The sequence below is a fragment of the Cheilinus undulatus genome, linkage group 6, assembly GCF_018320785.1.
Source record: "Cheilinus undulatus linkage group 6, ASM1832078v1, whole genome shotgun sequence".
Classification (NCBI taxonomy): domain Eukaryota; kingdom Metazoa; phylum Chordata; class Actinopteri; order Labriformes; family Labridae; genus Cheilinus; species Cheilinus undulatus.
This window is the reverse complement of record NC_054870.1, coordinates 293,898-309,730: the sequence shown is the minus strand read 5'-3', so window position 1 is coordinate 309,730 and position 15,833 is coordinate 293,898. Positions and strand designations below refer to the sequence as shown.

Sequence of the window (15,833 nt, the reverse complement as noted above, 5' to 3'; positions counted from 1 at the left end):
TCTATCCCCTGATGACCCTCACCTGTGGCTCTCTATCCCCTGATGACCCTCACCCTTGTCTCTCTATCCCCTGATGACCCTCACCCATGTATCTCTATCCCCCTGATGACCCTCACCTGTGGCTCTCTATCCCCTGATGACCCTCACCTGTGGCTCTCTATCCCCTGATGACCCTCACCCTTGTCTCTCTATCCCCTGATGACCCTCACCTGTGGCTCTCTATCCCCTGTTGACCCTCTCCTGTGGCTCTATCCCCCTGATGACCCTCACCTGTAGCTCTCTATCCCCTGATGACCCTCACCTGTGGCTCTCTATCCCCTGATGACCCTCACGTGTGGCTCTCTATCCCTTGATGACCCTCACCTGTTGCTCTCTATCCCCTGATGACCCTCACCTGTGTATCTCTATCCCCTGATGACCATCATCTGTTGCTCTCTATCCCCTGATGACCCTCACCTGTGGCTCACAATCCCCTGATCACCCTCTCCTGTGGCTCTATCCCCTGATGACCCTCACCTGTGGCTCTCTATCCCCTTTTGACCCTCACCTGTGGTTCACAATCCCCTGATCACCCTCTCCTGTGGCTCTATCCCCCTGATGACCCTCACCTGTAGCTCTCTATCCCCTGATGACCCTCACCTGTGGCTCTCTATCCCCTGATGACCCTCACCTGTGGCTCTCTATCCCCTGATGACCCTCACCCTTGTCTCTCTTTCCCCTGATGACCCTCACCTTTGGCTCTCTATCCCCTGATGACCCTCATCCGTGTCTCTCTATCCCCTGATGACCCTCACCTGTGTATCTCTATCCCATGATGACCCTCACCCTTGTCTCTCTATCCCCTGATGACCCTCACCCGTGTCTCTCTATCCCCTGATGACCCTCACCTGTGGCTCTCTATCCTCTGTTGACCCTCACCTGTGGCTCTCTATCCCCATATTACCTTCACCTGTAGCTCTCTTTCCCCTGATGACCCTCACCTGTGGCTCTCTTTCCCCTGTTGACCATCACCTGTGGCTCACAATCCCCTGATCTCCCTCTCCTGTGGCTCTATCCCCTGATGACCCTCACCTGTGGCTCTCTATCCCCTGATGACCCTCACCTGTGGCTCTCTATCTGCTGATGACCCTCACCTGTGGCTCTCTTTCCCCTGAGTACTCATCATCATTGAGTACTCAACATTACTTTAATGAAATCATCTCTTTTTATGTTTATTGTATTGTAATGAAATTTTCATTTTTTGAATGATTATTTTAGTACAATGAAAGGTCTTCTTTTACATGTTTTTTTTTATTATATGAAATAGTGTCCTTATACATGAATATTTTATTATAATGAAATAGTCCACTTTTTCATGACTTTTATTTTATAATGAAATCGTCTCCTTTTACATGATTATTTTATTGTTTTTTTTCTATTTTCATGATTATTTCTTTTATAATTACAGAGTGTTAATTTTCATGATTTTTTTATAATAATGAAATAACCCTTTTTACATGATTATTTTATTATAATAAAATAGTGTTCATTTTCACGATTATTTCATAAAAATTAAATAACCTTCTTTTACATAATTGTTTATTATAAGGTAATAGTCTTCTTTTATTTGATTATTTTATTATAAGTTAATAGTCTTCTTTTATATGATTATTTTATTATAACTAAATCGTCTTCTTACTCATGATTATTTTATTATAAAGTAATAGTTTTCATTTACATCATTGTTTATTATAAGGTATAATTCTTCTTGTATTTGATTATTTTATTTGATTATTTTATTATAAGGTAATAGTCCTCTTTTATGTGATTATTTTATTATAAGGTTATAGTCTTCTTTTATTTGATTATTTTATTATAAGGTAATAGTCCTCTTTTATTTGATTATTTTATTATAAGGTGATAGTCTTCTTTTATTTGATTATTTTATTACAAGGTGATAGTCTTCTTTTATTTGATTATTTTATTATAAGGTGATAGTCTTCTTTTATATGATTATTTTATTATAAGGTAATAGTCTTCTTTTATTTGATTATTTTATTATAAGGTAATAATCTTCCTTTATTTGATTATTTTATTATAAGGTTATAGTCTTCTTTTATTTGATTATTTTATTATAAGGTGATAGTCTTCTTTTATTTGATTATTTTATTTGATTATTTTATTATAAGGTAGTAGTCTTCATTTATATGATTATTTTATTATAAGATGATAGTCTTCTTTTATATGATTATTTTATTATAAGGTAATAGTCTTCTTTTATATGATTATTTTATTATAAGGTAATAGTCTTCTTTTATATGATTATTTTATTATAAGATGATAGTCTTCTTTTATATGATTATTTTATTATAAGGTGATAGTCTTCTTTTATATGATTATTTTATTATAAGGTGATAGTCTTTTATTTGATTATTTTATTATAAGGTTATAGTCTTCTTTTATTTGATTATTTTATTATAAGGTAATAGTCTTCTTTTATTTGATTATTTTATTATAAGGTTATATTCTTCTTTTATTTGATTATTTTACTATAAGGTAATAGTCTTCTTTTATTTGATTATTTTATTATAAGGTAATAGTCTTCTTTTATTTGATTATTTTATTATAAGGTGATAGTCTTATTTTATTTGATTATTTTATTATAAGGTTATAGTCTTCTTTTATTTGATTAGTTTATTATAAGTTAATAGTCTTCTTTTATTTTATTATTTTATTATAAGGTGATAGTCTTCTTTTATTTGATTATTTTATTTTAAGGTGATAGTCTTCTTTTATTTTATTATTTTATTAAAAGGTAATAGTCTTCTTTTATTTGATTATTTTATTATAAGTTAATAGTCTTCTTTTATTTGATTATTTTATTATAAGGTTATAGTCCTCTTTTATTTGATTATTTTATTATAAGGTAATAGTCTTCTTTTATTTGATTATTTTATTATAAGGTAATATTCTTCTTTTATTTGATTATTTTATTATAAGGTAATAGTCTTCTTTTATTTGATTATTTTATTATAAGGTAATATTCTTCTTTTATTTGATTATTTTATTATAAGGTAATAGTCTTCTTTTATTTGATTATTTTATTATAAGGTGATAGTCTTCTTTTATTTGATTATTTTATTATAAGGTTATAGTCTTCATTTATATGATTATTTTATTATAAGGTGATAGTCTTCTTTTATTTGATTATTTTATTATAAGTTAATAGTCTTCATTTATATGATTATTTTATTATAAGTTAATAGTCTTCTTTTATTTTATTATTTTATTATAAGTTAATAGTCTTCATTTATTTGATTATTTTATTTTAAGGTGATAGTCTTCTTTTATTTTATTATTTTATTATAAGGTTATAGTCTTCATTTATATGATTATTTTATTTTAAGGTGATAGTCTTCTTTTATTTTATTATTTTATTATAAGTTAATAGTCTTCATTTATATGATTATTTTATTATAAGTTAATAGTCTTCTTTTATTTGATTATTTTATTATAAGTTAATAGTCTTCTTTTATTTGATTATTTTATTTTAAGGTGATAGTCTTCTTTTATTTGATTATTTTATTATAAGGTAATAGTCTTCTTTTATTTATTTATTTTAATATAAGGTTATAGTCTTCATTTATATGATTGTTTTATTATAAGTTAATAGTCTTCTTTTTTTTGATTATTTTATTTTAAGGTAATAGTCTTCTTTTATTTGATTATTTTATTATAAGGTGATTGTGTTCTTTTATTTGATTATTTTATTATAAGTTAATAGTCTTCTTTTATTTGATTATTTTATTATAAGGTGATAGTCTTCCTTTATTTGATTATTTTATTATAAGATGATAGTCTTCTTTTATTTTATTATTTTATTATAAGGTGATAGTCTTCTTTTATTTTATTATTTTATTATAAGGTTATAGTCTTCATTTATATGATTATTTTATTATAAGGTGAGAGTCTTCTTTTATTTCATTATTTTATTATAAGGTGAGAGTCTTCTTTTATTTGATTATTTTATTATAAGGTTATAGTCTTCATTTATTTGATTATTTTATTATAAGGTGATAGTCTTCTTTTATTTTATTATTTTATTATAAGGTGAGAGTCTTCTTTTATTTGATTATTTTATTATAAGTTAATAGTCTTCTTTTATTTGATTATTTTATTATAAGGTGATAGTCTTCTTTTATTTGATTATTTTATTATAAGGTTATAGTCTTCATTTATATGATTATTTTATTATAAGGTGATAGTCTTCTTTTATTTTATTATTTTATTATAAGGTGATAGTCTTCTTTTATTTGATTATTTTATTATAAGTTAATAGTCTTCTTTTATTTGATTATTTTATTATAAGGTGATAGTCTTCTTTTATTTGATTATTTTATTATAAGGTGATAGTCTTCTTTTATTTGATTATTTTTTTATAAGTTAATAGTCTTCTTTTATTTGATTATTTTATTATAAGGTGATAGTCTTCTTTTATTTGATTATTTTATTATAAGGTGATAGTCTTCTTTTATTTGATTATTTTATTATAAGGTGAGAGTCTTCTTTTATTTGATTATTTTATTATAAGGTAATAGTCTTCTTTTATTTGATTATTTTATTATAAGGTGATAGTCTTCTTTTATATGATTATTTTATTATAAGGTAATAGTCTTCTTTTATTTGATTATTTTATTATAAGGTTATAGTCTTCATTTATTTGATTAGTTTATTATAAGTTAATAGTCTACTTTTATTTTATTATTTTATTATAAGGTGATAGTCTTCTTTTATTTGATTATTTTATTTTAAGGTGATAGTCTTCTTTTATTTGATTATTTTATTATAAGGTTATAGTCTTCATTTATTTGATTAGTTTATTATAAGTTAATAGTCTTCTTTTATTTGATTATTTTATTATAAGGTGATAGTCTTCTTTTATTTGATTATTTTATTTTAAGGTGATAGTCTTCTTTTATTTTATTATTTCATTAAAAGGTAATAGTCTTCATTTATTTGATTATTTTATTATACGTTAATAGTCTTCATTTATATGATTATTTTATTATAAGGTGATAGTCTTCTTTTATTTGATTATTTTATTATAAGTTAATAGTCTTCTTTTATTTGATTATTTTATTATAAGGTAATAGTCTTCTTTTATTTGATTATTTTATTATAAGGTAATATTTTTCTTTTATTTGATTATTTTATTATAAGGTAATAGTCTTCTTTTATTTGATTATTTTATTATAAGGTGATAGTCTTCTTTTATTTTATTATTTTATTATAAGGTGATTGTCTTCTTTTATTTGATTATTTTATTATAAGTTAATAGTCTTCTTTTATTTGATTATTTTATTATAAGTTAATAGTCTTCATTTATATGATTATTTTTTTATAAGTTAATAGTCTTCTTTTATTTGATTATTTTATTATAAGTTAATAGTCTTCTTTTATTTGATTATTTTATTTTAAGGTGATAGTCTTCTTTTATTTGATTATTTTATTATAAGGTGATAGTCTTCTTTTATTTGATTATTTTATTATAAGGTAATAGTCTTCTTTTATTTGATTATTTTATTATAAGGTGATAGTCTTCCTTTATTTGATTATTTTATTATAAGGTTATAGTCTTCATTTATTTGATTATTTTATTATAAGGTGATAGTCTTCTTTTATTTGATTATTTTATTATAAGGTGATAGTCTTATTTTATTTGATTATTTTATTATAAGGTGATAGTCTTCATTTATATGATTATTTTATTATAAGGTGAGAGTCTTCTTTTATTTTATTATTTTATTATAAGGTGAGAGTCTTCTTTTATTTTATTATTTAATTATAAGGTGAGAGTCTTATTTTATTTGATTATTTTATTATAAGGTGATAGTCTGCATTTATTTTATTATTTTATTATAAGGTGAGAGTCTTATTTTATTTGATTATTTTATTATAAGGTGATAGTCTGCATTTATTTTATTATTTTATTATAAGGTGATAGTCTTCTTTTATTTTATTATTTTATTATAAGGTGATAGTCTTCTTTTATTTTATTATTTTATTATAAGGTGATAGTCTTCTTTTATTTTATTATTTTATTATAAGGTAATAGTCTTCTTTTATTTGATTATTTTATTATAAGGTGATAGTCTTCTTTTATTTGATTATTTTATTATAAGGTGATAGTCTTCTTTTATTTGATTATTTTATTATAAGGTGATAGTCTTCTTTTATTTGATTATTTTATTATAAGGTGATAGTCTTCTTTTATTTGATGATTTTATTATAAGGTGAGAGTCTTCTTTTATTTGATTATTTTATTATAAGTTGATAGTGTTCTTTCATTTGATGATTTTATTATAAGGTGATAGTCTTCTTTTATTTGAGTATTTTATTATAAGGTGAGAGTCTTCTTTTATTTGATTATTTTATTATAAGTTTATAGGCTTCATTTATATGATTATTTTATTATAAGGTGATAGTCTTCTTTTATTTGATTATTTTATTATAAGGTGATAGTCTTCTTTTATTTGATTATTTTATTATAAGGTGATAGTCTTCTTTTATTTGATTATTTTATTATAAGGTGATAGTCTTCTTTTATTTTATTATTTTATTATAAGGTGATAGTCTTCTTTTATTTGATTATTTTATTATAAGGTGATAGTCTTCTTTTATTTGATTATTTTATTATAAGGTTATAGTCTTCTTTTATTTGATTATTTTATTATAAGTTAATAGTCTTCTTTTATTTGATTATTTTATTATAAGGTGATAGTCTTCTTTTATTTGATTATTTTATTATAAGGTAATAGTCTTCTTTTATTTGATTATTTTATTATAAGGTGATAGTCTTCTTTTATTTGATTATTTTATTATAAGGTAATAGTCTTCTTTTATTTGATTATTTTATTAAAAGGTAATAGTCTTCATTTATTTGATTATTTTATTAAAAGGTAATAGTCTTCATTTATTTGATTATTTTATTTTAAGGTTATAGTCTTCATTTATTTGATTATTTTATTACAAGGTGATAGTCTTCTTTTATTTGATTATTTTATTATAAGGTGATAGTCTTCTTTTATATGATTATTTTATTTTAAGGTGATAGTCTTCTTTTATTTGATTATTTTATTATAAGGTTATAGTCTTCATTTATTTGATTATTTTATTATAAGTTAATAGTCTTCTTTTATTTGATTATTTTATTATAAGGTGATAGTCTTCTTTTATTTGATTATTTTATTTTAAGGTGATAGTCTTCTTTTATTTTATTATTTCATTAAAAGGTAATAGTCTTCATTTATTTGATTATTTTATTATACGTTAATAGTCTTCATTTATATGATTATTTTATTATAAGGTGATAGTCTTCTTTTATTTTATTATTTTATTATAAGTTAATAGTCTTCTTTTATTTGATTATTTTATTATAAGGTAATAGTCTTCTTTTATTTGATTATTTTATTATAAGGTAATATTTTTCTTTTATTTGATTATTTTATTATAAGGTAATAGTCTTCTTTTATTTGATTATTTTATTATAAGGTGATAGTCTTCTTTTATTTTATTATTTTATTATAAGTTAATAGTCTTCTTTAATTTGATTATTTTATTATAAGTTAATAGTCTTCATTTATATGATTATTTTTTTATAAGTTAATAGTCTTCTTTTATTTGATTATTTTATTATAAGTTAATAGTCTTCATTTATATGATTATTTTATTATAAGTTAATAGTCTTCTTTTATTTGATTATTTTATTTTAAGGTGATAGTCTTCTTTTATTTGATTATTTTATTATAAGGTGATAGTCTTCTTTTATTTGATTATTTTATTATAAGGTAATAGTCTTCTTTTATTTGATTATTTTATTATAAGGTGATAGTCTTCCTTTATTTGATTATTTTATTATAAGGTTATAGTCTTCATTTATTTGATTATTTTATTATAAGGTGATAGTCTTCTTTTATTTGATTATTTTATTATAAGGTGATAGTCTTATTTTATTTGATTATTTTATTATAAGGTGATAGTCTTCATTTATATGATTATTTTATTATAAGGTGAGAGTCTTCTTTTATTTTATTATTTTATTATAAGGTGAGAGTCTTATTTTATTTGATTATTTTATTATAAGGTGATAGTCTTCTTTTATTTGATTATTTTATTATAAGGTGATAGTCTTCATTTATTTGATTATTTTATTATAAGGTGAGAGTCTTCTTTTATTTGATTATTTTATTATAAGGTGAGAGTCTTCTTTTATTTGATTATTTTATTATAGGTTATAGTCTGCATTTATTTTATTATTTTATTATAAGGTGATAGTCTTCTTTTATTTTATTATTTTATTATAAGGTGAGAGTCTTCTTTTATTTGATTATTTTATTATAAGTTAATAGTCTTCTTTTATTTGATTATTTTATTATAAGGTGATAGTCTTCTTTTATTTTATTATTTTATTATAAGGTGATAGTCTTCCTTTATTTGATTATTTTATTATAAGGTTATAGTCTTCATTTATATGATTATTTTATTATAAGGTGATAGTCTTCTTTTATTTGATGATTTTATTATAAGGTGAGAGTCTTCTTTTATTTGATTATTTTATTATAAGGTGATAGTCTTCTTTCATTTGATGATTTTATTATAAGGTGATAGTCTTCTTTTATTTGATTATTTTATTATAAGGTGAGAGTCTTCTTTTATTTGATTATTTTATTATAAGTTTATAGGCTTCATTTATATGATTATTTTATTATAAGGTGATAGTCTTCTTTTATTTGATTATTTTATTATAAGGTGAGAGTCTTCTTTTATTTGATTATTTTATTATAAGGTGATAGTCTTCTTTTATTTGATTATTTTATTATAAGGTGATAGTCTTCTTTTATTTTATTATTTTATTATAAGGTGAGAGTCTTCTTTTATTTGATTATTTTATTATAAGGTGATAGTCTTCTTTTATTTGATTATTTTATTATAAGGTTATAGTCTTCTTTTATTTGATTATTTTATTATAAGTTAATAGTCTTCTTTTATTTGATTATTTTATTATAAGGTGATAGTCTTCTTTTATTTGATTATTTTATTATAAGGTAATAGTCTTCTTTTATTTGATTATTTTATTATAAGGTGATAGTCTTCTTTTATTTGATTATTTTATTATAAGGTAATAGTCTTCTTTTATTTGATTATTTTATTAAAAGGTAATAGTCTTCATTTATTTGATTATTTTATTAAAAGGTAATAGTCTTCATTTATTTGATTATTTTATTTTAAGGTTATAGTCTTCATTTATTTGATTATTTTATTTTAAGGTTATAGTCTTCTTTTATTTGATTGTTTTATTATGAGGTTATAGTCTTCTTTTTCATGATTATTTTCCATAAAGTGATACTCTTTATAATAAAAGACTTTTATATGATTATCTTACAGGGGCTTCGTTTCAGAGATGGAGTCTTGTTGAGTTTTGTGGGTCTGGGGTTTTGGGGTGGTCTATGGGTTCCTGGTGGGTCTTTGAGTCTTGGGTGGGTCTGTAGGTTTTGGGGTGGGTCGGTCACTGAACGTGTCTGTGCGTGGGTGGGTGGGGGCGTTGGTCTGGGTCTCCTGACACCCTTGGGCCCTAAGAATCTCTCGGTTCACGTTTCTGGGGTTGGCGTGTAGCTCCCCCCTCCTCTGACGTCACGTCTGGAGGCTGGCTGCTCGCGCTGCTGACACTGTTCACCTCCAACAGAGAAACTTTCCTGGACTTCTTTCCTGGACTTCTTTCCTGGACTCTTGGAGTGAAAGTCCGGGCTGGGAGGAAGCTTCATGCCGTAGAGAGAGCGGGGATTTACTGACGTCCACCGGGGAACATTCTGGCGGTAAATGTTCGTTTGATCTCAGAGGTGTCAGAGTTTCTTCTCGGGGTAACGACAGCTCATTTCAGTCCCGTACCGGGGTGGAGGACAGGACTATGCTCGGGAGTACTAACGTGTTCCTCCAGAAGTGAATCTAACGGAGCCAGCAGTGACTCGGACCTATTTCTCCTCCTCTAACTGCGTTGCTCGGTCGGTGGGTATGGCTTGGATTAAATGGGGCCTCTTCTTCTCCTTCGGGTTTCTCCTCTCTCCGGGAAGTTCGGCAGCGGAGCAGCAGCAGAGTCAGAGCGGCTTCAGGAGGCTCTACGTGCTCCAGCCCGGCCCGAGGCTGGGGGCGACGGGAGCGGACGGCGGGGTCCGGGTCAGCTCCATCTCCACTCTCCACGGAGCCTCGGGTCAGCCGCACACCTACAACCTGGAGCTCAGCTCCAGCTACGGCAGCCAGGTCCGGACCCGCAGGATGGGGAAACAGGGCTCCAGCGGGCAGGAGCAGAGCCAGCAGAAGCAGCCCATCAAACTGTCCGGGTAAGAAACTTCTGGCAAACTTTTACCTCAGACCAGAAAAGAGTTCAACTTTCAGACTCCTCCAGGTTTCACTATGATAGAAGCTCACCGCTCCAGTCTGGAGGCTCCTAAAATCCCAGATATACTACTATAGAAGCTCACTGCTCCAGTCTGGAGGCTCCTAAAATACCAGATATACTACTATAGAAGCTCACTGCTCCAGTCTGGAGGCTCCTAAAATACCAGATATACTACGATAGAAGCTCACCGCTCCAGTCTGGAGGCTCCTAAAATACCAGATATACTACGATAGAAGCTCACCGCTCCAGTCTGGAGGCTCCTAAAATACCAGATATACTACGATAGAAGCTCACCGCTCCAGTCTGGAGGCTCCTAAAATCCCAGATATACTATGATAGAAGCTCACCGCTCCAGTCTGGAGGCTCCTAAAATCCCAGATATACTACGATAGAAGCTCATGCTCCAGTCTGGAGGCTCCTAAAATACAAGAAATACTACGATAGAAGCTCACCGCTCCAGTCTGGAGGCTCCTAAAATACCAGATATACTACGATAGAAGCTCATGCTCCAGTCTGGAGGCTCCTAAAATCCCAGATATACTACGATAGAAGCTCACCGCTCCAGTCTGGAGGCTCCTAAAATACCAGATATACTACGATAGAAGCTCACCGCTCCAGTCTGGAGGCTCCTAAAATACCAGATATACTATGATAGAAGCTCACCGCTCCAGTCTGGAGGCTCCTAAAATACCAGATATACTATGATAGAAGCTCACCGCTCCAGTCTGGAGGCTCCTAAAATACCAGATATACTACGATAGAAGCTCACCGCTCCAGTCTGGAGGCTCCTAAAATACAAGAAATACTACCATAGAAGCTCACCGCTCCAGTCTGGAGGCTCCTAAAATACCAGATATACTACGATAGAAGCTCACCGCTCCAGTCTGGAGGCTCCTAAAATACAAGAAATACTACGATAGAAGCTCACCGCTCCAGTCTGGAGGCTCCTAAAATACCAGATATACTACGATAGAAGCTCACCGCTCCAGTCTGGAGGCTCCTAAAATACCAGATATACTACCATAGAAGCTCACCGCTCCAGTCTGGAGGCTCCTAAAATCCCAGATATACTACTATAGAAGCTCACTGCTCCAGTCTGGAGGCTCCTAAAATACCAGATATACTACGATAGAAGCTCACCGCTCCAGTCTGGAGGCTCCTAAAATACCAGATATACTACGATAGAAGCTCATGCTCCAGTCTGGAGGCTCCTAAAATACAAGATATACTACGATAGAAGCTCATGCTCCAGTCTGGAGGCTCCTAAAATACCAGATATACTACGATAGAAGCTCACCGCTCCAGTCTGGAGGCTCCTAAAATACCAGATATACTACGATAGAAGCTCATGCTCCAGTCTGGAGGCTCCTAAAATCCCAGATATACTACGATAGAAGCTCACCGCTCCAGTCTGGAGGCTCCTAAAATACCAGATATACTACGATAGAAGCTCACCGCTCCAGTCTGGAGGCTCCTAAAATACCAGATATACTATGATAGAAGCTCACCGCTCCAGTCTGGAGGCTCCTAAAATACCAGATATACTACGATAGAAGCTCACCGCTCCAGTCTGGAGGCTCCTAAAATACCAGATATACTATGATAGAAGCTCACCGCTCCAGTCTGGAGGCTCCTAAAATACAAGAAATACTACGATAGAAGCTCACTGCTCCAGTCTGGAGGCTTTTAAAATACCAGATATACTACGATAGAAGCTCACCGCTCCAGTCTGGAGGCTCCTAAAATACCAGATATACTACGATAGAAGCTCACCGCTCCAGTCTGGAGGCTCCTAAAATACCAGATATACTACGATAGAAGCTCACCGCTCCAGTCTGGAGGCTCCTAAAATCCCAGATATACTACGATAGAAGCTCACTGCTCCAGTCTGGAGGCTCCTAAAATACCAGATATACTACGATAGAAGCTCACCGCTCCAGTCTGGAGGCTCCTAAAATACAAGAAATACTACCATAGAAGCTCACCGCTCCAGTCTGGAGGCTCCTAAAATACCAGATATACTACGATAGAAGCTCATGCTCCAGTCTGGAGGCTCCTAAAATCCCAGATATACTACGATAGAAGCTCATGCTCCAGTCTGGAGGCTCCTAAAATACAGATATACTATGATAGAAGCTCACCGCTCCAGTCTGGAGGCTCCTAAAATACAAGAAATACTACCATACAAGATCATGCTCCAGTCTGGAGGCTCCTAAAATACCAGATATACTACGATAGAAGCTCACCGCTCCAGTCTGGAGGCTCCTAAAATACAAGAAATACTACGATAGAAGCTCACTGCTCCAGTCTGGAGGCTTTTAAAATACCAGATATACTACGATAGAAGCTCACCGCTCCAGTCTGGAGGCTCCTAAAATCCCAGATATACTATGATAGAAGCTCACCGCTCCAGTCTGGAGGCTCCTAAAATACCAGATATACTACGATAGAAGCTCACTGCTCCAGTCTGGAGGCTCCTAAAATACCAGATATACTACGATAGAAGCTCATGCTCCAGTCTGGAGGCTCCTAAAATACCAGATATACTACGATAGAAGCTCACCGCTCCAGTCTGGAGGCTCCTAAAATACCAGATATACTACGATAGAAGCTCACCGCTCCAGTCTGGAGGCTCCTAAAATACCAGATATACTACGATAGAAGCTCATGCTCCAGTCTGGAGGCTCCTAAAATACCAGATATACTACGATAGAAGCTCACTGCTCCAGTCTGGAGGCTCTTAAAATACCAGATATACTACGATAGAAGCTCACCGCTCCAGTCTGGAGGCTCCTAAAATACAAGAAATACTACGATAGAAGCTCACCGCTCCAGTCTGGAGGCTCCTAAAATACAAGAAATACTACGATAGAAGCTCACCGCTCCAGTCTGGAGGCTCCTAAAATCCCAGATATACTATGATAGAAGCTCACTGCTCCAGTCTGGAGGCTTTTAAAATCCCAGATATACTACGATAGAAGCTCACCGCTCCAGTCTGGAGGCTCCTAAAATACAAGATATACTACGATAGAAGCTCACCGCTCCAGTCTGGAGGCTCCTAAAATCCCAGATATACTACGATAGAAGCTCACCGCTCCAGTCTGGAGGCTCTTAAAATCCCAGATATACTACGATAGAAGCTCACTGCTCCAGTCTGGAGGCTCCTAGAATACCAGATATACTACGATAGAAGCTCACCGCTCCAGTCTGGAGGCTCTTAAAATACAAGAAATACTACGATAGAAGCTCACTGCTCCAGTCTGGAGGCTCCTAAAATCCCAGATATACTACGATAGAAGCTCACTGCTCCAGTCTGGAGGCTCCTAAAATCCCAGATATACTACGATAGAAGCTCACCGCTCCAGTCTGGAGGCTCCTAAAATCCCAGATATACTACGATAGAAGCTCACCGCTCCAGTCTGGAGGCTCCTAAAATCCCAGATATACTATGATAGAAGCTCACCGCTCCAGTCTGGAGGCTCCTAAAATCCCAGATATACTACGATAGAAGCTCACCGCTCCAGTCTGGAGGCTCCTAAAATACCAGATATACTACGATAGAAGCTCATGCTCCAGTCTGGAGGCTCCTAAAATACCAGATATACTACGATAGAAGCTCACCGCTCCAGTCTGGAGGCTCTTAAAATCCCAGATATACTACGATAGAAGCTCACCGCTCCAGTCTGGAGGCTCCTAAAATACCAGATATACAACGATAGAAGCTCACCACTTCAGTCTGGAGGCTCCTAAAATCCCAGATATACTATGATAGAAGCTCACCGCTCCAGTCTGGAGGCTCCTAAAATCCCAGATATACTATGATAGAAGCTCACCGCTCCAGTCTGGAGGCTCCTAAAATCCCAGATATACTATGGTAGGGCTGGGTGGTTAGGGCTGGAAAGTCACTTACTGCCTTTTTGCATGTAGCTTCATTGTACACTTGTACTTTTTCAGCGTTTTAACATTAGTTCTTTTACTTAAGAATATTTTTGGGAGGTATTGTACTGAGTTACCTCTATAGTATAATGTATTGAATAAAAATGAACAGGTCTAAGCTTTCTGCCAACAACAAGAAAATGATTGAAATTTGACTTCACCTACACATGAAGAGGGAGTGATCCCACGTTTCATCCTGTCTGTTTCACTGTAGGCTAACTATCAGCTGATAATGGTGTTACTGGATTCATATTAAAGAACGATCATATTTCCTTTGGGGATCACCAGCAGCTACTCAGTCATCAATACTCTGAACTTTCAGTGACGTCCTCTAGTCTGGGGAACACGCAGCAACCCCATCATGATGAAGTCAAAACAGAATTTTAGATATTTTTGCAAATTTATGAAAAATAAAAACTGAAATCTAACATCTTCACCAGTATTCAGAGTCTTTGCTGTAGCTCAGGTTCCTCCATGTCTCTGTCTCTGCTGAGATCTTTCTACACCTTGACTGGAGTCCACCTGTGCTAAATTAACCTGATTGGACATGATTCTAAAGCCCTGCCCCTCTCTATAGAAGGCCTCCCAGCTGACATGATATCAGAGCAGAAACCAAGGGTCAAAGGTCAAAGGAACTGCAGAGCTCAGAGACAGGATTGTTGACAGACATAGATCTGGGGAAGACTACAGAAACATTTCTGCTGCTCTGAAGGTTCCAGAGAGAACAGTGGCCTCCAGATTTGTCACATGAAGAAGTCTGGACCAACCAGGACTCTTCTAGAGCTGGTCACCATCAGGAGAGAAGGACCTTAGTGAGAGAGGAGACCAAGGGTGCGTCTCACTTCTCTTATTATAAGGCTTGAGTCTTTGGCTTGAGTCTTTTCCTTGAGTCTTAGTCCCGCCCACCAAAGACTCATGGAGAGACTGAGGAATCGACAGGGACGGCTGAAGCCATAAGACCGACGATAAACGGTCCATGGGACGTCCTTACCTCTGCAGCGTCACCTGAAGCGACGTCAGTTGATGATGACGGTGCCGGCTCATCATCAATCAGCTGATCATCAATCAGCTGATCATCAATCAGCTGTCAGCAGGCAGAAACAGCTGATTGTGTCTCCATAAATTAACACATGTCGGCATTTACAGGGATCATGAAACCCCTGCATGAAGAGAAACCTGCAGTAAACATCAGAAGTTTTAAAGGCTCATGAACTGATGGGCTGGGATTTTAAAGTGTTTGAAATAAGCATTTACAGTGAAATATTGAGCATTTATTTAATTAATTTAATAATAAAGACTGAATCAGTATAGAATTTATATTTGATTTGTTTTCTGATTCACCTTCAAACATCAAACATGTTAAAGCTGATAAAATCGACAGAATCAGATATAAATCTTCCCTTTCCCCCCAAAAAACGACATCATTTAGAGGATTTTTTCTACATTCGGTCTGTCATAACCTTGA

At 32.1% G+C, this 15,833-nt stretch overlaps 1 protein-coding gene across 2 annotated transcripts in view; it reads left to right on the top strand.

Annotated features, from left to right (window-relative positions):
- Nucleotides 1-9,708: 9,708 nt before the first annotated feature.
- The window catches only part of ltbp1 (latent transforming growth factor beta binding protein 1), a 53,108-nt gene continuing 46,983 nt past the window's right edge, over nucleotides 9,709-15,833 (top strand). For both annotated transcript variants that reach the window (XM_041789012.1, XM_041789011.1), the window contains exon 1: nucleotides 9,709-10,373. In XM_041789012.1, the coding sequence (XP_041644946.1) occupies nucleotides 10,048-10,373 (326 nt within the window). In that variant the 5' untranslated portion in view covers nucleotides 9,709-10,047. The remainder of the gene's footprint in view (nucleotides 10,374-15,833) is intronic.